A 27,276-nucleotide genomic window follows, 5' to 3' on the forward strand; every position below is an offset into this window, starting at 1 on the left:
TCTCGATTAAACAAATGTTCAGATGTATTGATCTGCTTTATGAATGACAGTTTCCTTGCTGTACTCTTTGTTTCCCAAACCTTCCTCAAATTATTAGTGTAGAATAATTAGTCATGTGGTAATTTCTTGGACAAGAATATGTGTTTTGCTTTTGCAAATATTATCGAAAGAGGGAATCTAAAGCTCAATCTAGACGAAAATTTTTTAATTTCGATTATTAGTTTTTAAATATACCATGTATGAGCTAATTTAAGGCCACCACGAGCCATGAAATGTCTTTAGTTTTCTAGGTTCGGAAAATGCCTTATTAGTTGTCTACACATGGATATACATTTCCAACCAAAATTCATATTGACTATGAATTGAACATATTAGGAGAACAATGCTCTTATGCATGTCGAAGGTGTTATTGAATTTTAACGTGCTTCCCTGCCCAGGGATATTTCAAAATTAAAGTTAACGTCGACGCTATAAATGTATTGAATATTTATTGTGAAGAAACTATATACAATGAAATGCAAAATATTTTATTAGATATTTGTAGAGCGATAACGAAAAAATATAATTTTTTAGCAATGAAAGGAATATCAAGCCTCTCAGTATAGTGACCTGATAATTAAAAACTTTAAAACTTTAATTTTGTTTTATAAAGAGGGCTTAGCATTTAAACCATGTGAAATGTTAATGCTATTCATAGAAAGTATGCTAGTGGGACAGCACAATTATTAAAGGATTTGAACAAATTGTTGAATACGTAAAATAATGAAATGTGGCAGTACTTTATTTATAAGGAGGAGGAGATTTATTATAATTGGCAAGTAAATAATTATTCCCGATGTTAATTTAAGAGGAAAATTTAGTAGTTTATTACATTATATTTTTGTCGCTGCTGACTGTCGATAATTTGAGAATTGTTCATATCTCGTGTTTGTGAGTATTAATATTTTTGAGCTGATTTTTCATTTTAAATTTTAAAGGAATGTAATTTTAAACACAGTGAAAAAAGTACGATTGATAATGATATTAAAAAAGTATTTAGGTATAAAGGGAACAGAGATAATTTCAGTTTGCATAAATTGTTGCTGGTTGGAATCCTACGATATTTTATTGGAATACAAAAAAGCAGAAACTACAGCGGGAAATCGCCGATGAAAATGCCGGAGGGTGGAAATTGATTGTTGTTTTGTTTTTAATTTGGTTCCTGTGGGAGTTCGAAATCAACCGAGATTTACGTGTATTACGATTCTACGTTGCGATTCAATTTTGCATATATAGTATTTGGGAAAATTTAGTACGCCAGTTTATTAGTTCATTTTAATATTAGCATTGTTTCAAATATAATTGTATTTGCTCATTATACTTCCTCTTTTTTGTGGACAAATATTACATAGTTAAGAGCTAATTAATGTGCCAGTAATGAAGTCGATGTGGAATGTCAAAATATAACGAAAGAAACAATATTACCAATAACAATTTTTTCGTTAAATTGAATTGCATATACGTTCATAGAAATAGAATTTAGACATATTAGAGAATTGACAATATTAGCTAGCGTGAAGTAAAATACAATTTTATATGTAAATTAGCAGACCCGATAGAAATTATCCTGATCAAACGTAAATTTATATACCGAATGATATCTAATTCAGTTTATCAACGATTTTTGTTTTCAAACACCAGCGCACTAGTATCATGATATATTGATGTCTGACCTGACCAACAACAAAATTTTTAATTCATCACAGTTTGGATTTTACGCAGATATGGTGAACTGATTTGGTAGAAAATGCAGAAACGTCATGGTATATTTAATATATTTTTGCATTTGACACGGACTACTAGTATAAGATAATGGAATAATATAATAGCTCCACCTACGTAGCTGATAATAGAATCAGCTTTGCCTGCTTAAACTTAATGTGTCATAATCGCTCAATTTAAATTCTCGCACACATATCAACAATATATAGATGAAATTGCGGCCGATATTAGAGAATGTCATTATTGCGATTGACACATCATCAATTGGTGTGTGTTCAACAAGTTCATCGCGCTAACACTGTTATTAATTTCTGCGCCTGAACTTTATATAGATAAATAAGGTACTAATAAATAGAAATAAAATAAAGTATAAGCTGTAATTGTCACTGAATCTTTTGAAAGTTGCTTAAAATTACGACTATTGTCATTTTTAATGATTTTTGTTGCTCGCAATGATGTTGTCTGAAAGCAAAAGTTGAATTTATGTATTTCACACAAAAACAAATTCGATTGGGATGTAGCTCCAGGTAACATTGTGGTGGTTCTGGTGGCTTATTTAGTAAAGTAAAAATGTTCCTGATGCGCAGCACTTAAATTATTATGTATTTGCATTTTTTACCATATTGTCTATGACGACTCCGGCATGTGACTAGTAGTCTATTTCGGTGTCATATTTGAACGTGACGTTGTCTCGATTTACTAGCTTGAAGTCGTTAATTGAGCTATTCACGACTTTCATTTATATGTTCTTCATGCGTACTTCGATCATTTTTTTTTCAAGGACGTTTAATTTTATTTTAATAAAAACAAATTTATTAAACATAATTATTATTATTGTTAGATACCAACAATTATAAATAACTCTTTAAGTTAAAACGTATATAATTGTAAACGAGATTTCACTACCTTAACTGAATATATAGGAAATAAAAATGGCAATGACAATATTTCAGAATATAATTATGTGTTGGCAATACTATTTTTTATTATTCAATATATTAATGCAAATTAACACACACTGTATCATCTATCACACACTATCATGGATGAGTCAGCAAACAGCTGCAACGCTAGATGAATATATTAATGATATGGGAACTAGGTTCACTTTAGCTTGATCTATCAAATACAACACGTTTTACTCTTAATATTACAAATAATATACCGATATAATATAATATTTAATCGATTCTACATATAGCAACAGCCATTAATGCAGTGGTTGCCATTAAAATGTCACTCATATGACAGGATTATAAAATATCCTGGAACCTTATTGTCCAAACTGACCCGGTCTAATTGTGACTATAAACCATTCGAATCCATGTAAAACACACGCACCACAATATTTCATCAAAATCATTCCAATCATTTATAGGAGGATTTGATACACAATGAGAGAATAATTATGTATGTAAATATGATAGATTCTATATATGTTAAACACTCTTACTAGTTGTACATATATTTATAACTCCTATGTTAAAAACACTTAATTTCTGCGTTAATTACTATAATTATAATAAAACAAATCTGTCTTTTTCATAGCTTCATGAAATTTAAGAAAATTTAAACAAAATTTAATTTGACCTTTTAGAGTTTAATTTTTACCATAAGATATCTTCAGATTTGGTTGTCCTCAGGAAACTTCTGGCCTTGATCAACCTAGTTGCTGGCAAACTGGCGAAGTTTTTTTTTAGCAAAAATCACCTCTTAAAAGCTGCATTTATGCTTTAGTAATTTTTTTTGTCATGTTTTTTGTAATATAAAATTTTTGAATACAATGAATTTATAGTTACAGAAAAGAAAATTACTTGAAATCATGAATAAAATAAATAGTAAAAGTTAAAGTCAGCATATTAATATAATATCACTTATATGATGTAAATACGTAAATAGATAACTCAATATTCCTGGTCCTTAAGTAGATGACGTATATATTTTGTGTCAACCTGAAACAACATTGTTATGAGAATTACACTATTACGAATTAATTCGTTTTATCTGTTTATAAACAATTGTTATTTGCATACATATCTACAATATACCAAAGAACAAAAACAATTTAATATATTATTTATTTAAAGAAAACTGCTAGCCCTTGAAAAAATTAGGCTGTTTAATTTTCTTAAATATATTTTATTGTTTCTATATAGTTTTAAATATACGCATTATAATTAGCGTATCTAAACTTTTATTGTAAATGATGGCTTGATACGCTAAGGGAGCGAATTTAATTTCGCTTCTATTACGTTAGGTTTTAATGAGTCTATTCTAATATTCAGATTTTTTTTACACTATTAGTAATTCTTTGGTGATAATCGTACATAAAAATATTCGCTTGAAAACACTTCGTTTTAAATTTGTAATATTCTTGTTGATTCTAAAAATTGTATATGGGTGGTTTATGCTATAAAACAGGTTGCTTTATTTAAATGAAAATAGAAGTTTTAGGAAATGGTACTCATAACTATCTATGCGACATAAATTCCTATTGATACACTATACACATAATGACGCAGAATTGATGAATACATTCAATTCCATATAAGTGCAAATAAAAATTTCTATTCTCATCCGCAAAAAATGTTGGATCTTGGAAAGGACAGTTCCTAATAATTCGCAATTATTGATATAAAATGCACAGTAATTAGAGTTACGTTTGGGAAAAACATAATAAGAATATTGTTTTCCGAGAATAACTTTCCAAAGATTCTGCTCAAGCGCAGAAACAGTTTTTAAATATCAACAATAATACATTTCAGATAACCTCTTATGATATCCTACATCAAGACTCCGAAGGTTTATTCTTTACACTTCAGACCGACCAGATGATTATGGGCCCAAATGTGGAACATCATTGCTTAGTCAAAGTGTAGTTCCTAATTGTAACTGTAGTTGTAAATCTGTTATTAAAATTGACATCGAAAATTGGATTAAAGCTTATGATATTTGCATATTAACAGATCATTTCTCTTAAAATATAGAAAAGGGAATAATGTTCAAAAAACAAAAACAGTAATTTCCAAAAGAACGAAATCGATATGTTTGAAAACAGAACATTAATTATATTTTTTTTATTGGATGCTTATGGAACAGACGAGTAGATGCTTTTAACTTCGTGCTGATAAGAACCAGACAGTATAACAACAACAATAAATAAGAACCAAGTGTACATGTGGTAATATTGGAAGCAAGAATTGTTATTATTATTGTTATGAATATTATCTAAATGCCCTTTAAAACGGTTAATTGTATACAACATTTTAAGCAGAGACAATGAAATAAGATAAATAATAATTAGCAGTTGCTTCGTCTGGTGGGTGAAAAAAATAAATGGGATTGCTAAAGCAAAATTGAAAAATTTTACATGGCTACATTAGTATATCCAAAGAAGCAGAGAACTTATGCCATCAAGATGTCTAATGTATTACCAGCCCTAATTTGTAATTTAGAGTAAGAATCAGATAAAAATTTCCTTCTCATTTTATTCCAGTTAAAACGAAATAAAGTGCTGTCTGATACGTTGGAACACTTAAATGTGTGAGCCTGTAAAATTTGTTCTGCTTTCAAATGTCTGCAAAATTCTTCAAAATATTAGTCTTAACAAGTACAGGATATAAACCAGCGTTGTTTTAACGATTAGCTTGTTTTAATAAATTTATAATCGTTGCTTATTATTACTATCTTTGATTGAAATTGCTGAAGCCATATAGAACAGGTCGGTTACTCTTTTAGATCTCGTCTAGATGTAGAGAGGTAAAGAGATTTACTGTTAAATATGAAGTTGCAACGGTTTTTATTGAAAGTATTTTAGCGTGTCGTATCTGTACTGAATGTTAGTATTGGCACGGTTATTAAAATATCTCAAAAAATTAAGTGCGAATCATACGAAGCGAGTGACGAATGAAGATCAGCTTAATGTTAGCTCTATCAGAGGTCAAATATATAAAATATATAAGAACAGTGAGCAGTTTTTTCAATATTAACATAACCTTATACAATTATTTTAGAGGAAACTGTCCCGAAAATATCGATAAATAGCTTAGAGCTATGACATATAGTCCTTGACGGATATAGAACCATGAAGCACCATGAATACATGAAGAGGTCTAATGGAACGTCAAGATATTGCTTTTAAAAGAATACAATTTTTAAAAGCATAAAATAAAATTAAGGAAGACCTATTATTTCAATTTATGTATTTAGATGAGATATGGACATTTCAGAAAGGGATATTGGGTCAGTGATGGTAATATGATAATAAAAAGTGTCAAGACAATCAAAGTTGATGGGAAATGTTATCAAAATAATAATTGGTTAGGCATATCATTTATAATAATTCATTGCAGATGTGTTGTTCTGGTTCTTCTTAGAATTGTTGAGTTGAAATGTTTAATATCACCTTTGATTTTGATGAACTCGGTCAGACACACTGAAGAAGAGATTGACAAAAGAAGAAATCGTGAACAAATGTTAGATAGATTGTATATTAACAGCTTAGTTATTGACTTGAATTTGATGAGAGTGGTGGAACAACTAAATGTGAGTTATAATTAATATACGATATGTAGGAAGTTGTACTGGAGAGTGTGAACAATTTATGCTATAATTTGTTTACATAAATATGTGCATAATTGTTCAGAAATATATGTAACCATTAGCTTAAGCAAATTTGAACTTAAAAGGTAAACATGCGCTCTAATGAAAGTAAAATAAGTTACATTGATATAGCATTATTAAATAGGTAGATTAGGTTTCCAGGGGATATCACTACATAAAAAAGGTACCTACAAATCCACCTCGTGGGTATTATGGAAAAGAGTTCAATCTAAATATGATTAAACGACTTTAATCTATAAATTATTATGACGGAAAAATAAAATATAATTAACTGTAGATTAAACTATTCGATAATATATGCATTAGATGTACTATATTATTTTATTTAAACTAGAATTTTTTTATATATCAAATTCAAAATAAGCTAAAACTCACAGTTGATTTGTCAATATTGCGTCATCCCAATGTCATACATTGGAATGACGTAGGCTTACTGCTACTTTGGATAGACTATATAATATGGATAGTATTCAGTTAAATTCCTATAAAAATATAGATAAAATGAAAGGAGGTTTTGTAACCAAAATTATAACCTATAATTAATATATTCCGTAAATTCAAATACTGTATTTTATATATATTTTGGACAGGCTATTTTTTAATTTGTAGTTTTTTTTATTTATAATATTTAAGGCGACTAGAAAATATGTTATCAATTGTTATTGTATATTGTATTCTGGCGTATTTTGAAAATTATTGATAGAATATTAAGTAGTGTTTAAATGAAATATATTATTAAAATTCTATATTTTAATTCCCTCCGTAATAAATAAGCACCACGTACCCTCAGGTTGTTTGGAAAAAGTCTATCTATTTTATGAATAATACCCAGCTCAATATCTTCGTTGAATTTCTATATAATTTATATCAGAACTTTGCTTTTCATGATCATTCTAAGTTTTATAGATATCTAAGAGGTTATGTTGTAGGCACTGAAATTATAATTGTGAATATAAGTTATTAAAATCACATTAACTATATTGGCAGAAGTAGCACACTGAAGTAAATTATATTGAAACTGATTTCAATAACTTTCCCTTTTGCCATTAAAATAAAGGAAAATTTGCCATTATAGATTTAAAAAGACAACTGAAACGAAGACATTAAAGATGGTAGTATGAGGGCATATAAAACTTTAAATATTCTTCACTTAAGTTTTATTATAAAATCCATTAAAATTACTGCTGCGTTTTAAACATCTCTTTTACCGAAACTTTATCTATAAAAATAGGGATAAAACTTTATATTACAAATACTCTGCTTGTATAGTGTTATAAAATTAAACAATAACGCGAAGAGCTTTAATTGAATTTTCTTTTATGTTTTCCATTATAATAGTTGCGAAATTATATATTTTGTGAAACAATTTTTTACCATTACTTTAAGTAAATTTTGAAAAAAAAAAAACCTTAAAATACTTTTTTTAATATTGGTTATATTAGTAGAGGTTCTCTATTTCAATTTGGTTTCTTCATCCGTTTTACATTTTAATATCAATATTAATATAATATATTAATATAGCTGTATTGAGGTTAATCAATATTTTAATATACAGCAACTTCTAAGCTTATGGTGAAGTACTTCAGATTAAATGCAAGTATCTAAAACTGTGTAGGAAACATTTCTATTTAGTAGCTAATTCAGTCCCATAGTACAAATCTAAATAAATGTTTATACTGCAGATACTGTGAAATATGTAGAAGAATATTTGCTTGGAAGAGATCTTGTGTTTCCTGTTTATTTAAAAATTTTAGTATAATTGTTTCTATAGAAGTTATATTCATTTTTGCTGTTCTTCTTTTAATTAATGCATTATAATGCACATGTTTATCATCAGATTTCGTTATTCGTTCGGCTTTACAAAGAATAAGAAATTAATATTCTAACTATTGTTTATAGCAAGATATTTTGTAAAAGTATATTAAAAATTTAATATATTGAACAAAAGAACTAAGAAAAGTTTACCCTTAAAGTAAAAAGCTAACTGACTGAATTAAGCTGGTTGATGTGTGTAAAGTCGTTGCTTGCAAGTTGAACTCGCGACATCATTGGTATGCTATCCGAGGGAGGATCCAACGTCACAGAAAATATTAAGCAATATATATTGAGTTCGTTATTGACTATTTTGATAACGAATAAATATTCTGAAATAATCTCTAAAAATGTGCGTCATAGATGATGTTCAGCAATATTTTAATAAATATATTTGCAAGTATTATATCACTAGAATAAACTATAAAAGTTGTAGTTTTAAACCAGCTACAATAATATAGATGCAGCTTACTTAATGGTATATTATTTTTTAAATACTTACCAATAGTTGTAATTAACGTTAACGAATATAAGAAACTGGAACTAAAACTCCATTTATGGGAATTTTGCTGATAATAAGAAGCAGTTCCTGCGTTCGCACTGTAACCACTTTCACTATTTTTTAAAGCCTTGAATAGGGCATCTTGAAATACGAGCACTTCCTCGGCGGCAAGTTTCGTCCAGTTTTCTTTATAAAGAATATTTAGGTCTTCTGTGATGCTCCATAGTCTGCTTACAGTTTCAGCTCGTAACACATTAATAGCATTATTGTCAGAATGAGGGTTTGCTTTAGATGCTGCCACTGCTGTATCTTGGTATAAATCCCCTAAAAAAAAATTGCATAAAAATGTATATAGTTACACTGAAATGATAATAATATACCTTCCAAAGCCATGAACGTAAAAGCGCCGATTATGGTATAACCGAGAACTAAGCAACATATACCCAAAGTTGCTACAATGGATGTTGATCTGGGACCAGGACATGAATAGCAACAACAGAAAATTGAAGGTTCCTTAGTATAAAGATTCTTGTGTTCATAACAGCATTTGTTAACTGCAGGGCTTCCTGGAATAAATAAGTTGGTTAAAATATATCAGTATTTATTTATTATTAAAATCGTGTTTTAATACCTGACATAATGAAGTAATATCATTATTTTTTATAATTTTGTTTCTTCTTTTATAAAATTATACCACACTCCATAGATTCCGCAGTATATTTTATTTTTTAAAGAGTAACATAACAAGTAAGGAGGTTTTTGCGAGGAGATTTAATATATTAGTTTAAAATGAAAATTTACCGCATGACATTTAGTAGGTTAGATATAAAGCTTGCGTTTGAAACCAATTATATTGATTGGCAAGACATGGAATGGATTACAACAACCGATAAAGTTACGAATATTTAATTTAATTAAGAGGTAAAAAGATCGCTTAAACAATTATTTCAATAATTTTTAGAAGACAGATGCTTAAAAGTCTTGACAATGAAAAACAAGTAAGAATATTTGCTCTAATGCCCTGTGATTTATTTATAATCTAATTTTTAACATATAACTAACATCGCAAATTGAGTTATTACAACAAATTGAATAATAAATCAACATCAATAGTAATTCCGATCTGTGTATTTTTTACTGAAACCTAATTAAACCATAACCCAAGATCCCCTATGGTCCACAATTAATTAATGCGATTTACTGATATACTAAAATAAAAGAACCCAAAATACTCCGAAAAGTAGTCCTCGCCTGATCAATGGCTTGTGGTGTATCGGAAAAGAAGTTCACTTCGATTGTACACGAATAATTAGACTTATTAGACTTATAAAGAGAAAAACTAAAAAACCATAAATAAAAGTCGCTTCATTTGAAATAATGACACACCTATGTTCCAAGGACTTCTGCAAAATAATCATGGTTTATGAAATCTATTTTAAAATCCAAGGAAGCAACTATTCGGTATTATCCTTCAACGGAAACAAAATTAGTATTACATTCTGCTAATAATATGAAACAAAAAATTCACTAATAAGATACCAAAAGGGTTATGCACTAATTGGAATCAGATATTATGGGAAATCGTTATGAAGAATTAAAATTTTAAAATTAACGCATGGTTATTTATGTATACCATTGGGTCATATATTGTTAATCCACGCTCTTAACTGATATACCATACTTCACTTGCTCTATTGTGCAAATAAAATTCCAGGTAAAAAGAACTAGAAATTTGAATTCATGATTTTTCCATAGCAGAAACTATTTACTACTAAATAACTAATTGATATAATCCTATATAGAACAATACAATTGATATACACCATTTAATTGTAACAACTGAATATATTTAATATTGAAGTTAATCAACTTATTTTCCACTTATTATGAGTAAAAATATGTGTAATCATTTCAGAACGTATCCTTGATTATTCACTATTGAAATTTAGTTGTTAACGTTAGTGGATTACTAATGTTGTCTTGTCAGATTCTACATTAATCTAAGGAGAATTCGTAATTTTCATGATAAAACAAATTAAATGATAAAAATATTGTTGGAATATATTAGAGTTATTCGATATTATCCATTTGTACAGCTATATATTTCCACGCACATATATTCGATTAAAAAGATCGTTGGTTTCAAAGAAAAGTCACGTACTCTTTTTATTTTCACCTGAAAAATAAATCCAGTCCTTTGCAAACGAAATAAATCTAAACAAAATCGATATATTTTTACAGGTTGGTGTCATAACCGAATGCTGGAAAGCGGATTACGCGAGGCTGTAATATTGAGCTCAAAGTAGCAGGGAGAAAGTTTCATATAATATCCTGAAATAATTTATGAGATTTGCTTTTAAGTTATACACATCAACAAATGTCAATGTCGTAAATATTAAATACTAAATTTTATTAAAAGTCATAATCTTCATCCTTTGAGGCTATTATTTTATATATTAATGTTACAAAAGGAAGCATTCAATGACGGTCACGCAACTAATATTTTAAAATTCACTTTGCTGTCATGTTTTAAAATAAACGAAATATTAAAATTAACAATTTAGGCGAGTTTTTTTTATGCCTTCTTACACGTTTCCCATTTAACTAACTTGAATTTATTCTTTCATTTAAAAAGTTTAGAAATTATATTTTTAATGTTCAATTTCTTAAAACTTATTTCTTCGATATTAGTCATATAATAATGAAAATATTACATACACAAACAGTTTTATGAAGTTTTAACGTATATCGTTTAAAGTTATATAATATATCAAAATAAATATTTAATTAGCATAGAAACTTATAAATTAATAAGGAAGTATTAACAACTCTATATATATTGTTTATATTTTATACATAAATAGAGTATTAAGGTAGTGCATAACCTACACAAGACCTACAGCTTTTATTATTATTAACATTGTAATTTTGTTATTCACTTTTCACTATGTGTCATTTCGTCTAAGTGTTAACATTGTACTTCAATTTGAAGAAAATGGCAGCTGAATGTTATCGAAGGCTGTCTAAAGCTTATGGTAACCATGCAGGCCACTAATCAAATACTAACCTCCACAGCGAAAACAGTGCCAATCATTTCGGCGACTGTTTCTCAAACTCCCTCAAAAAGGGAAAAAATCCCACCTATAGTGCTCCGTGACAAAAAGAGGTTCATGAAGCTCATGGAGCTTCAAGGCACAATCAATAAATATTATTACCCGAAAAAAAAAGAGGGCATTTTCTTATTTGTCGCCACAAGCGACGATTACCGAACACTCACGACCCTGCTCGAAGAAAGGAATTATCCTTACGATTCCTTCTGTCATCCAGAGGAGAGAGCATTCCGCGTAATCATAAGAAATATCTCTGAATCACTCTACATTGACGAGTTTCGTGAACTTCTTTTCGATCAAGGCATCCATCGCAAATTTGTGCAAAGATGGAAATTAAAATCCGGGATTGAACTACCAATTGTTAAGGCAGTTGTCCCTCGCGAAGAGCGACAGGTCATCTATATGACCAAACTCGGCGTCATCACAGTGAAGGTCGAGACACAGAGGGGAAACGGCCAGTCAATACAATGCTTCAATTGACAGATTTTCGGGCATTCCAGAGCCCCCCGCGATGCCTCAAATATGCCGGGTATTACGACATTAGATCCCGTAACAAAATCGCAGAAGCACCCCCAAAGTTCAGCAACTGCGGTGAAATTCACACTGTAAACTTCACTGGCTGCAGGTGCCGCCCTGCTCCGCGAAAACCAAATATTCCGAGCGAATCCAGATCTGCACAAGATTCTGCATGGAATAACCAAGGTGGCAGGAAGCTAGCCCAAAAACTAGCCGGCGCTACCCAGACTGCTCCAACTCAAACCTGCCCCAGCCACTACACTGGACCTTAACTACCCAACCCGCATGTTTTCCTGCTCACCACTCATCTGTCCATCAGGCTACCCGTTGATCGCACACATCTATCACGCTCTTGATCAGCGTAAAAAGTTTGGAGCAGTCCTTCTGGAAATAACCAAAGCCTGCTACAAGGTCTGGCCCGACGGTTTGATCGCAAAATGCGTGCGCTTGGGCCTCCCAGAAGACCTAACCGCTCTCATTAAGTCCTATCTATCGAACATATCTTTCCAGGTCAAGATCAGGAAAACATTCTCCAGTCGGAAACAAATCGATGCTGGTGTACGTCAAGGTTCCCCTTTGGCCCCAGCCTTATTTAACCTCTTTATTTCAGATATGCCGCGAAAAGAGCATATTAAAGTCGCGTTTTGCGCTGACGACACTGCTTTCTTCACGGCCGCCAGGTTCGAAGTTACAATTCAGAAACATTTACAGAAGCACCTCGATCATGCGGTCAAGTGGTTCAATTTCTGGAGGTTGCAAATTAACCCCCTGAAAACCCATGCCATTTTCCATAAGAAGCGTTACGCAATGCACGTCTCGCAACTTAAGATTTACACCGAAATAATCCCATGGCTGGATAACGTCACGTACCTGCACTTCGACCGACGGTTCGGTTGGCATTCCCAAATCCAGGAAGCAATCCAGAAAGGTTCGGGGATAGCATACCTGCTATCTTCTCTGATCTACCCTTCAAGCAGACTTCACACCTCCATTAAATACTTATTTAAGATGTTAATTCGGTCCGTACACCTCTACGGGTCTAATGTCTATTTCAAGCTTGTTACCGCCAACCAGGTCAAACGGCTTCAAATTTTCCAAAATAAGCTCCTCAGGAGAATCTTAAACGCTACATGGTTTGTCGGGAATAATCAAATTCATAAGGAAACTGACACTCCAGAAATCAAGCACTTCATATGTCAATCATTCCACAAACAACAACTCAGCTCAAACTCTAATGAAAACGCGCTTGTTCGCCAGCTGGTCGACATGTTGGGAGCTTAACACCGTCTCACCACTAACCTCCCCCCTTTGCCATGTTGAAAGGACCTCATCGGTCGCTGCACTCATAACTTTTGCCTCCACACGACAGTATACAGTCATGTGTTAACTCAAGTTCGCGAATCAATAGAATCGTCGCCGGGTCTTCGTGCCCAATAACGGCTGCCTGGTCAGCGGGTGCCATATCCCCAAAATTAATGCAGTAGCAGTAGCGATCCACAGGGGTCAACTGTGAAGCGGTTTCGGTTTAGTGTATTTGTAAGCCCAGAGGCAGTCCCACATAACCCTGTCCAACATGTAATTCCAGGGCAAGTCTCCGCGACCAGGTATGCGTCATGCATTCCACCGCCTGGTTTTAGGCAAGAAAAAAAAACTAGGAATATTAAAATGGTAAGTGCTACCCCATCAGCTTTATTCTCCAGAACTTGCTTCTTCTTATTACTAATAATTCCGAGATATGAGTTGTGACATGTCCGAGCAGTGCTTCGCTTTTTATGGAGATGTCAAGAAAAGGGCTGATTTGTGAATAGCCTCAAAAATATATGTTTTTTTCAAAATGTAATACATAAATTGCTTGAAAGTAGGAATAAATTAACGGTTATCGGTAAAACATTCTTCGTATGAATTATATTGCACCGATTTTTCGATTTTACGGCTTACGCCTAATCCATATAAATACATATAAACATAAATTTTAAAAATATTTTTATAAAAAGGGACAATACAGCAATTTTAGTATAAAACTTACGTTATATACCTAAATTGTAATATACCAATTAAAACAACTTGTGAGAGAATATATTTAACTAGCATTATAATTTATATTAGTTTATGTAAAATTGTATTGCACACAATATTACATATATTTACTTATATTATAAGTTAGGTTCAAATTATGATATCTTTTGACATGTATTTTAATCTACCATTATTATGTATTGGCGAAGATGTGAATTATAAACATAAATAACTATTAAACAACTTATACGGTAGAAATGATAGAATCAATGATACTGATATTACAGAATAAATTAATTAATGTACTTTGGGATCCAGTGAAGCTTTGAATTAAAATCGAGCGTACTAATTTCACGATGTTCTAGTCAGCAAGTTTGTGAACCGGTATAAAATAGAAATATTAATTGAAATTGTGATGTGTGGTGAAAGGAGATTTTTTTAGATATATTTTGTTTGCTGCATGCACATTATAGAAAAGTAACTTAAAAATCTAGTCTATCTAGTGGCCAAGGGCCATTATCATTATTTTGAGCCATAATTAAAGACTTTAATATCAATTAGTAAGATATTATGTCATAATCGTTTTGATATTTCTCTATAGAAATGACAGTTTTCCATTTAGTATTATTGAGTTATTCAGTGTGTAGAGACGCTAATCATGGAGCTTCAAAATTGTATTTTCGCTAACCATTAGCTTTCTTGTTCGATTTGAATAGATATTAAAATTAATTATTAAAACTTATAATCATGTTCAATATTTAGGTATTGGTTTCAGTGATTCAAAAGTAGTGATTTTAATGTCAATCAAACTCCAAAATAGTATTTACATAGCTTAGCAGTAGACGAATAAATTGTTTACATATACGATGGGATAAAGCCAAAAGGAGAGAAAAAAATCTAACAGCATTAGGTGCATTAACAGAATATGTACACATATGCGCCTAATATTATTGAATACTATGTTATTATTCTAGATCTATAGTGCAAGATCATCATTTACTTTGATTATTTTAATCAACACTAGTTTGAATTAATAAAAATTTCTAAAAAATTAAGATTTCTATAGAGATGTCAAATTATATGTATCAAAGATATTAGAAATGTAAAATCGAAATGTGAAATCTAAAAGCGATCTATTACTGCTGATAATGTGTTCCTGAACGAAAAACACTCAAAATAGAAGTAAAATCCCCTTTGGAAACGTTTAAATACTTCACCTTATATTCACTTTCTGGTCCTGTCCAGACTAATTATTATTCCAAAGATCCTAGGCCTCTTGAAGCTATTTAACAATAAATCTATTTTTCATTACACATAGCAAAATCCATCAATTAAATTGCCCACTTAATGCTTACTAAGCAGATTATTCCAAAAATTGCAACGCTCATTGTTTTAAAATGTTCCTTCGTATAATTGATTGATGGCCCACAGGCACCAATTTGATAAACTTTGTTCTATATCTTATTGAATATTGGATATTTTCAACATCTTTGCAGCTTTTTAAAGTATGTATTTCAATATATGTCTTAATGCCGATGGAGCAAAATTCCCAAAATTTATCATAACATTATTTTCGTATCTTTATCTAAAAATAAAGCATTTCTCTCCGGATAACATAAATCCAAATAATCAATATTTTTTACAGATTGGTCTCAGCAGAACTTCCGACATGTATCCAGCCATGGCGCCAATTCGCAGTAATCTTAAGCCCGGAATAGCAAAGAGTAATTTCGATCATATTCTTAATTTGCCATTTCAGTAAATATTTATATCTTAATCGTCAGAGATTCAAATACTTTGGAGTATTACATGATTAGCATCTGGATACATTGTATAATTCAATAATATTAAAGTTAAGTTACATACCCTTTGTTGTCAAATGCACTCTGGTCCGGATAACACAAGTTTAAAAATTCGAGTCAACTTTTGAATCGGAGCAGATCAGAAAAATTCTTTACGTAGCTTTATGCCCTGAATTCAGATCGTCAATCCGTATAAAATCTAGTTTTCGAGTCGGCGCATGGTGGCAGCACTACGCCATTATAACGGCGGTCAGCTAAAGACGTTGCATTAAACATTATTTGGACCTTCTTTTAGTGCTCGAAACGTGTGAAAATGCAAACACGTCAAGTCGATACAAAATGTACGTATTATGTTTTTGGATGTTATGTGCTCGGTAAACGTCGAAAAATCATAACAAATCTACTCAAAGTTGCGTATTTGTGGCACTTTGCCAAATATGTATAAAAGCAAAAAATATAGCACAGTATAAATATTCTGATGTATCACCAGTGCTAAAGCCAGTTCCACATACGGAGAGTGGTCTATTGCCAATTTGTCCAGGCACAAGTGCAAAAAAATGTTTTAAGAACTTCGTCTTCGTTTAGCTTGATTTATATGTTGTTTATTATAAATGTTTAATGCCCTATGAAGCAGCATCGTAGGCATTGTTCCTAAGTGTTGTTTATAACATTCTCAGTAACTATGAAACACAAGATTACAAGCACGTGATTGACAATATTATGATTAAATTACGAAAATATATTACAATATTGGAACTCATATGACTCTCAAAGGTGGCTATAACAAGATTTACTGATACCATGGTATTTGGAACGATGGCATGATGCATGATAAGCAATTACTATTGGACCCTAAGGTGTGAAATAGAGGCAATAAAGTACTATAAAAACCTTAGTTCAACCTCCATTCATTTCTGATGTATACTTTTTAATTCAATATATGACCGTTGAGGATCAAAAAATCTAAAAAATAACTTATTGGATGTTTCAAAAGCTATAACCAATTTTCAAAACGGGCTGCTGCAAAATGACCATTGTTTAGGTTTGTCTTTGTGTCTATTGTTTTTCCGCACACATCCTCAGCACGTGTACCGAGGGACATTAAAAAAGTAATCACGTGTTGATACTATCAGTTATTTTTATATCACCTTTTTGGTTTAAAACTATTTAATGAACCACACATTTATAGGTTTGTTAATCTTCTCGTTTTTGTGTATTAGGTTAGATTTAATAACGTTTCGTAAGTTGAATGGTGATTGTGGCAGACATATTTTATATAATAGTATTTTAGAGTATAATTCGGGTATATGTTGTAATTCTAAATAGAAGCTCGTATATTGGAGCCTTTGGTCAAAATGCATTTTTTGTTTTATTTCACAATTTTCTGCTCATGTCAGTAGAGATACTAACTCGCTTGCTTTGAGTACAACTTTGAGTAAACAACAGATGTTGTTTAGTGTGAATGTGATTATAAATAACGTATTTCCGCTGCACTCAATAACGCATTTGCAATTATGGCCCTTTTCTAACGTCGAGTTTCTTATGCTAGGTCCAGATTAGCGAAGTTAACATATTATCCAAGTAAAGGACCAAGTATTTTGCATGTTCCTCTTGACAGACAGGTTGCTCTTCTCAAAGTGTAAGTAACTAGAGTGGACTTGGATTGGTTTGCTTATATTTTCCATTAGTAAGTCATTCTTCTATTTTAATTATGTGGGCTTGACAAAACAGTTTTTAATCATTTCATGATTCATTGACTGATAATCGTAAAGAGAGTTCTGTACTATATGCCAGATATATTTTTATTTATTCCTGTGGTCGACTGTATCTATAGGTCTATCTTTTACAGTTGATTTATATCCTTCATTTGTCATCCTGGCGATGTTATCTTCGTCACGGATTTCTGGAGGAACTTTTTACATGGTTCTTTGATGAGATCGATTTGTGTCAGATTTACTGTACCTATATTGTGTATGTTAAGATTTGATTTTGTTTATATTTCATTCATTATTTTACCCACGAATGTGGTCAATAACTGACGTTAAGGCGAAGGAGTATACATGCTATTTATTAACGTGCGACAAGTCAATACTAGAAGAATGTCCGTAAACTCCGTTTCCCTTGCATATTTACTTTCAAAACTTAAAAAATTTTGACATAAAAACGGTTACAGTTTCATAATCCATCGGTACCTTTCAAATGCTCTATAGTACAGACTTATTAGATAACTATTCCTGCAAATATACGGCTTTAAAATTATTAGAGGAAATGTCGATCGCAGATTTGTTGATGCCAGAGTATTTGTGAGTATAATATTTTAACCACCAGAGGGCTATTTTTCGAATAATTCTGAACATTAGGTCCACTATTATATTTAGATTTAGATCCGTTTAATATATATAAACAATCGATTACCTCCATATTATTATCAAATTTTTGTTTAATATTTTACTTTTAATTTTAACTATATATTTTCCTCTGATATTTCTGAATACTAATATTTAAATATAATTTTAAAAAAGTATTTGATAGGATTAATGTATATGCGGGATATACATAATAAAATGCAAGACTGTATTAAATAACAACATAAATTAATATTAGTTATTCGTTTAGTATCAAAGAATCTATGGATGAACAAATATAATTATAAAGAAATAGTGGGGCATATTGCATTTGGTAGGCCTTACGAAGAAAAAAAACAAACCGGAGGTTTCGAAGCTCGTTCGCAATTTACAGAACTGCCATCTGGAAAAGAGCGGGACCTTAACCAAAGGTAACAATGTAGCGTTCGATTCATTGAGGACAATGGGACAAATAGACGAGGTGCTCCAAAACCAATCCAGAACTTAACGAGCACCTACTGAGATTACGGGAATTGGCAATTCGCCCGCTTGTGGTATAATGAATAAAACCTATTCACTTGCTTGGTTAGTTTACGTAAGTTAATGCGAAAAGATAAAACGGGTTCGATTTCATTATAGTTAAAAAACAAATTACATTGTTTTATTTCGGAAACTTTCCAATTAACTTTGCCTTCTTTAGATAAGAACAAAATACTCCTTTACTATAGTTATATAGAATTAAACGTTCTAAAACGAAAGTTAATGATGCAATTAAAGTTTAAAGTAGCTTTTACTAGTTGAAAGTTCAGTAGAGAATTTTGTTATTTAATTTTATATATCGATAAAACTAGTTGTATCCCGTGAGGCGTTGCTGTAATTCAGTCTGATTACATTGAAGAAAGTTACTTGCGTTTCGAACATCTCGAAATTCACATTATACGTGGCTGCAACATATTTTTACACCTTGCAAAAGCCAATACCCAAAAATACTATATTATATGTTAAATGGAGTACACGTAGCGGGTTAAAAACCACTGGAGATAAAGAACTAACAAAACTGACTAAAGCTTGTGAGTATTTTAGAATTTTACTGATAAAGATGATTTGCCCCTAATACTTCCTACTATATTCATATTTCGTTTTACCTCCTCGATTCATTATTTAATGTAAAAATTTTATATTTTAACTTAGTATTATTGATTATTGCGTAGTTTTTCCTCTCCTTGGTTAAATCTCTATAATTTAACTGCTCTACTTGTTGATTTTTGTTTCTGACAATACCATAATAGATTAAATTCATTCATGAGTTTAAATAAAAACGGTGTCATCAACGGAATTTGCAGATTCTAGTACATAATTTGCATATTTACGTTTTTATTTGGAAACATAAGTATAGCAAAATATTTAATAGCTCTGGTTCATAGTATTCCTTAAATTTATGCTATCGAATTATATCCGTTTTTATAATTGTGACCATAAACTTAGCTTTCATTATAATATTATTTCACTATTTTAACTACCAACTTATAATTGAAAAATGATTTTATTTATCAATATTTGTGTATACTTTAATCAAATTGAGAACAATGAATAAAATTGTATTCTGGATATCAAGCATGTAACAGGGTTATTTGAGACTCTATAAGGTGATCCTACAATAACTTGGTATATAAGGTAATTCAGATTTTGAAAGGTTTTATATATATGTATTATCCGATGTTATCAAGATGAAGTTTTCTAATTTGACAAAATTATACATTAATATAATTTTAAAATCAGTAGTTAGTTTAGAGTAGATATTTGAACTAATAGTTTACAGAGAAACGTTTCTGTTATATATAAATTATTAATAGTTCCGCCAAATATTTGCATTGGTAAATAACCATTACCGTCAAATATGTTTAAAGATGTGTATCTAACGTCATATAATAATTAAGTTTTTAAATTTTTTTTATTTAGTTTTCTTTCTAGGATCTAGTGAGTAAGCTGCATGCTGAAATATTTCATATTTTAACCAGCTTAGGGTTGATTAAGAAACTAAAGGAAACAGACAAATTAATATGCTGTAACACTAAGCTGTAAAATACGTCTAGTTGTATATTGGTAATACCGCTTCCAGTTAAATAATGTTAAGCCTATTTGTTGCTTTGTTTACATTAAAAGTCTTATTCGACATATTTCAGTGTATTATTCATATATAATTTTTTTGTAATATTTCTATATTACACAGTGTATATACTTTTTTTGTATGGTTAAAACAACAGTTCGGTGTAATCTCTCAGGCAGAGGACAAATCATCGGTGCTCGGTTAGCGGGGGCGCCTGTGACCGAAATAGCTAATTTGTTTAACGTAACACGAGCGATAGTATCTTCGGTGATCCCAGCATCGACAAAATATGGAAAAATATTACTAGCTAGGTGTGGAGTGGTAATTTAAGCCTAAGGTTATAGGATGCAAAATATGTGGTGCAACGATAATAAAATCTGGACTTTTGACAATTAGAATATTGGAGTATGGCGTAATTAATTACATATGGAGAGCCTCAAAAGCAGAGTAAAGCATGGAGGAAGTACCGTGATGTATGATTTGGGCAGCAATACCGTGATATGCAGTTGCTCCTTTCTTTCACATGAACGAAATGCTTACAAATAAATAAATATATCTATATATATCTATATATATATATATATAGAAATATAGCAGAAATAGTGACAATATTTATTGAAAGTAGTAGTTCCAATATAAGTCATTGGTAGCGGAACTTTTGCCCCACTAGATCAGCATCCTCTATGATGAAGTTGTTAGTAAGTAGTGCCAATATTCCAAGACGATAATAGTTTAAAGAGCATCAAACATCTTACCAGCACAATCGCTAGATCTCAACATAATTAAACCGCTATAGAAGACATTACAGAGTGAGAAGTAGATTTCCACATCCAACATCACTCAAAGTAATTAGGGGATGTTTTGGTACAATAACGGGACAACAACCAGCTGTTTTAAAAGTAAATGGTGGCTCAACTCTATTGTGTATGTCAGGTATCAATTTTATTTTGTCAATCCACTGTAATTATATTTTTGGGCTGTGTGTGTTGACAATCTTGTTAGAAAATGGTTTCCCTCTTTGTTTAGGTTGAATATGCTACAAAATTATTTTTCTATCCTAAAGTATTAATGCGAACAAAATAGAAACTGCATACTTTCGAATTATATTTTTAGAAAATAATTACCTTCAGGAATGGAAGTGTCGGGTTCACCATATATAAGTCAGTATTTTTTGTTGATGAAAACTCAAGGTAATAGAGACAAGTCTCACTCATAATAATCCATGTTGTAAAATATTTGTAAGTGCTGTCTTTCCATTGTTAGAGAAGACGATAATCAATGCTACATATTTTTCTGTGCCTCAGATTTTTTTTAATTAAATTAAATTTAACCATACATTCTTCATTACGTTCTTATGTAAAGCTATTCAAATGATATCTAATCTTTCGTGTTGACGAATAAATGGTACAATTTTAAATTATTGAACGGCTTTATATAATTTAGGTGTACATCATTAATTTGTTTGTTAAATTTGTTACATAACCCAAGCTTCAAGCCATGAATTTTTATTAAGTTCTACTATAACATTAACTATATTATCGGATTTCTTAAGACGTTTTATCATTTATTTGAAATATAACCTATTTCAATATATGTTCAGCGGGTTTGTTTTCTTAATTGATAATATAATTTACTTCGCAACGAAAACGAGCGATAAAATCAATTGAAATTTCCGATTGTATTCTCACCTGGAGGCGAAACCCGACGAAGATATGTGTTCTGATAATCGGAAAAGGGTGAAGTACTATAAAAACCTTAGTTCAACCTCCATTCATTTCTGATGTATACTTTTTAATTCAATATATGACCGTTGAGGATCAAAAAATCTAAAAAATAACTTATTGGATGTTTCAAAAGCTATAACCAATTTTCAAAACGGGCTGCTGCAAAATGACCATTGTTTAGGTTTGTCTTTGTGTCTATTGTTTTTCCGCACACATCCTCAGCACGTGTACCGAGGGACATTAAAAAAGTAATCACGTGTTGATACTATCAGTTATTTTTATATCACCTTTTTGGTTTAAAACTATTTAATGAACCACACATTTATAGGTTTGTTAATCTTCTCGTTTTTGTGTATTAGGTTAGATTTAATAACGTTTCGTAAGTTGAATGGTGATTGTGGCAGACATATTTTATATAATAGTATTTTAGAGTATAATTCGGGTATATGTTGTAATTCTAAATAGAAGCTCGTATATTGGAGCCTTTGGTCAAAATGCATTTTTTGTTTTATTTCACAATTTTCTGCTCATGTCAGTAGAGATACTAACTCGCTTGCTTTGAGTACAACTTTGAGTAAACAACAGATGTTGTTTAGTGTGAATGTGATTATAAATAACGTATTTCCGCTGCACTCAATAACGCATTTGCAATTATGGCCCTTTTCTAACGTCGAGTTTCTTATGCTAGGTCCAGATTAGCGAAGTTAACATATTATCCAAGTAAAGGACCAAGTATTTTGCATGTTCCTCTTGACAGACAGGTTGCTCTTCTCAAAGTGTAAGTAACTAGAGTGGACTTGGATTGGTTTGCTTATATTTTCCATTAGTAAGTCATTCTTCTATTTTAATTATGTGGGCTTGACAAAACAGTTTTTAATCATTTCATGATTCATTGACTGATAATCCTAAAGAGAGTTCTGTACTATATGCCAGATATATTTTTATTTATTCCTGTGGTCGACTGTATCTATAGGTCTATCTTTTACAGTTGATTTATATCCTTCATTTGTCATCCTGGCGATGTTATCTTCGTCACGGATTTCTGGAGAAACATTTTACATGGTTCTTTGATGAGATCGATTTGTGTCAGATTTACTGTACCTATATTGTGTATATTAAGATTTGATTTTGTTTATATTTCATTCATTATTTTACCCACGAATGTGGTCAATAACTGACGTTAAGGCGAAGGAGTATACATGCTATTTATTAACGTGCGACAAGTCAATACGAGAAGAATGTCCGTAAACTCCGTTTGCCTTGCATATTTACTTTCAAAACTTAACAAATTTTGACTTAAAAACGGTTACAGTTTCATAATCCATCGGTACCTTTCAAATGCTCTATAGTACAGACTTATTAGATAACTATTTCTGCAAATATACGGCTTTAAAATTATTAGAGAAAATGTCGATCGCAGATTTGTTGATGCCAGAGTATTTGTGAGTATAATATTTTAACCACCAGAGGGCTATTTTTCGAATAATTCTGAACATTAGGTCCACTATTATATTTAGATTTAGATCCGTTTAATATATATATAAACAATCGATTACCTCCATATTATTATCAAATTTTTGTTTAATATTTTACTTTTAATTTTAACTATATATTTTCCTCTGATATTTCTGAATACTAATATTTAAATATAATTTTAAAAAAGTATTTGATAGGATTAATGTATATGCGGGATATACATAATAAAATGCAAGACTGTATTAAATAACAACATAAATTAATATTAGTTATTCGTTTAGTATCAAAGAATCTATGGATGAACAAATATAATTATAAAGAAATAGTGGGGCATATTGCATTTGGTAGGCCTTACGAAGAAAAAAAACAAACCGGAGGTTTCGAAGCTCGTTCGCAATTTACAGAACTGCCATCTGGAAAAGAGCGGGACCTTAACCAAAGGTAACAATGTAGCGTTCGATTCATTGAGGACAATGGGACAAATAGACGAGGTGCTCCAAAACCAATCCAGAACTTAACGAGCACCTACTGAGATTACGGGAATTGGCAATTCGCCCGCTTGTGGTATAATGAATAAAACCTATTCACTTGCTTGGTTAGTTTACGTAAGTTAATGCGAAAAGATAAAACGGGTTCGATTTCATTATAGTTAAAAAACAAATTACATTGTTTTATTTCGGAAACTTTCCAATTAACTTTGCCTTCTTTAGATAAGAACAAAATACTCCTTTACTATAGTTATATAGAATTAAACGTTCTAAAACGAAAGTTAATGATGCAATTAAAGTTTAAAGTAGCTTTTACTAGTTGAAAGTTCAGTAGAGAATTTTGTTATTTAATTTTATATATCGATAAAACTAGTTGTATCCCGTGAGGCGTTGCTGTAATTCAGTCTGATTACATTGAAGAAAGTTACTTGCGTTTCGAACATCTCGAAATTCACATTATACGTGGTTGCAACATATTTTTACACCTTGCAAAAGTCAATACCCAAAAATACTATATTATATGTTAAATGGAGTACACGTAGCGGGTTAAAAACCACTGGAGATAAAGAACTGACAAAACTGACTAAAGCTTGTGAGTATTTTAGAATTTTACTGATAAAGATGATTTGCCCCTAATACTTCCTACTATATTCATATTTCGTTTTACCTCCTCGATTCATTATTTAATGTAAAAATTTTATATTTTAACTTAGTATTATTGATTATTGCGTAGTTTTTCTTCTCCTTGGTTGAATCTCTATAATTTAACTGCTCTACTTGTTGATTATTGTTTCTGATAATACCATAATAAAAACGGTGTCATGAACGGAATTTGCAGGTTCTAGTACATAATTTGCATATTTACGATTTTATTTGGAAACATAAGTATAGCAAAATATTTAATAGCTCTGGTTCATAGTATTCCTTAAATTTATGCTATCGAATTATATCCGTTTTTATAATTGTGACCATAAACTTAGCTTTCATTGTAATATTATTTCACTATTTTAACTACCAACTTATAATTGAAAAATGATTTTATTTATCAATATTTGTGTATACTTTAATCAAATTGAGAACAATGAATAAAATTGTATTCTGGATATCAAGCATGTAACAGGATTATTTGAGACTCTATAAGGTGATCCTACAATAACTTGGAATATAAGGTAATTCAGATTTTGAAAAGTTTTATATATATGTATTATCCGATGTTATCAAGATGAAGTTTTCTAATTTGACAAAATTATAAATTAATATAATTTTAAAATCAGTAGTTAGTTTAGAGTAGATATTTGAACTAATAGTTTACAGAGAAACGTTTCTGTTATATATAAATTATTAATAGTTCCGCCAAATATTTGCATTGGTAAATAACCATTACCGTCAAATATGTTTAAAGATGTGTATCTAACGTCATATAATAATTAAGTTTTTAAATTTTTTGTATTTAGTTTTCTTTCTAGGATCTAGTGAGTAAGCTGCATGCTGAAATATTTCATATTTTAACCAGCTTAGGGTTGATTAAGAAACTAAAGGAAACAGACAAATTAATATGCTGTAACACTAAGCTGTAAAATACGTCTAGTTGTATATTGGTAATACCGCTTCCAGTTAAATAATGTTAAGCCTATTTGTTGCTTTGTTTACATTAAAAGTCTTATTCGACATATTTCAGTGTATTATTCATATATAATTTTTTGTAATATTTCTATATTACACAGTGTATATACTTTTTTGTATGGTTAAAACAACAGTTCGGTGTAATCTCTCAGGCAGAGGACAAATCATCGGTGCTCGGTTAGCGGGGGCGCCTGTGACCGAAATAGCTAATTTGTTTAACGTAACACGAGCGATAGTATCTTCGGTGATCCCAGCATCGACAAAATATGGAAAAATATTACTAGCTAGGTGTGGAGTGGTAATTTAAGCCCAAGGTTATAGGATGCAAAATATGTGGTGCAACGATAATAAAATCTGGACATTTGACAATTAGAATATTGGAGTATGGCGTAATTAATTACATATGGAGAGCCTCAAAAGTAGAGTAAAGCATGGAGGAAGTACCGTTATGATTTGGGCAGCAATACCGTGATATGCAGTTGCTCCTTTCTTTCACATGAACGAAATGCTTACAAATAAATAAATATATCTATATATATCTATATATATATATATATAGAAATATAGCAGAAATAGTGACAATATTTATTGAAAGTAGTAGTTCCAATATAAGTCATTGGTAGCGGAACTTTTGCCCCACTAGATCAGCATCCTCTATGATGAAGTTGTTAGTAAGTAGTGCCAATATTCCAAGACGATAATAGTTTAAAGAGCATCAAACATCTTACCAGCACAATCGCTAGATCTCAACATAATTAAACCGCTATAGAAGACATTACAGAGTGAGAAGTAGATTTCCACATCCAACATCACTCAAAGTAATTAGGGGATGTTTTGGTACAATAACGGGACAACAACCAGCTGTTTTAAAAGTAAATGGTGGCTCAACTCTATTGTGTATGTCAGGTGTCAATTTTATTTTGTCAATCCACTGTAATTATACTTTTTGGGCTGTATGTGTTGACAATCTTGTTAGAAAATGGTTTCCCTCTTTGTTTAGGTTGAATATGCTACAAAATTATTTTTCTATCCTAAAGTATTAATGCGAACAAAATAGAAACTGCATACTTTCGAATTATATTTTTAGAAAATAATTACCTTCAGGAATGGAAGAGTCGGGTTCACCATATATAAGTCAGTATTTTTTGTTGATGAAAACTCAAGGTAATAGAGACAAGTCTTATTCATAATAATCCATATTGTAAAATATTTGTAAGTGCTGTCTTTCCATTGTTAGAGAAGACGATAATCAATGCTACATATTTTTCTGTGCCTCAGTTTTTTTTTAATTAAATTAAATTTAACCATACATTCTTCATTACGTTCTTATGTAAAGCTATTCAAATGATATCTAATCTTTCGTGTTGACGA

The 27,276-nt window shown here is 30.8% G+C and overlaps 1 protein-coding gene across 1 annotated transcript in view; it reads right to left on the minus strand.

Annotated features, from left to right (window-relative positions):
* Window positions 1-27,276, minus strand: part of LOC143193310 (TWiK family of potassium channels protein 7) — a 677,261-nt gene that overhangs the window by 181,515 nt on the left and 468,470 nt on the right. The window contains exons 5-6 of the mRNA XM_076399459.1: window positions 9,079-9,264; window positions 8,699-9,022 (exon numbers count right to left, since the gene is read on the minus strand). Of these exons, the coding sequence (XP_076255574.1) occupies window positions 8,699-9,022; window positions 9,079-9,264 (510 nt within the window). The remainder of the gene's footprint in view (window positions 1-8,698; window positions 9,023-9,078; window positions 9,265-27,276) is intronic.

Source organism: Rhynchophorus ferrugineus, unplaced genomic scaffold, assembly GCF_030347505.1.
Source record: "Rhynchophorus ferrugineus isolate W39M unplaced genomic scaffold, kcgeb_rfMv2 rfM3, whole genome shotgun sequence".
NCBI classification, from domain to species: Eukaryota; Metazoa; Arthropoda; class Insecta; order Coleoptera; family Curculionidae; genus Rhynchophorus; species Rhynchophorus ferrugineus.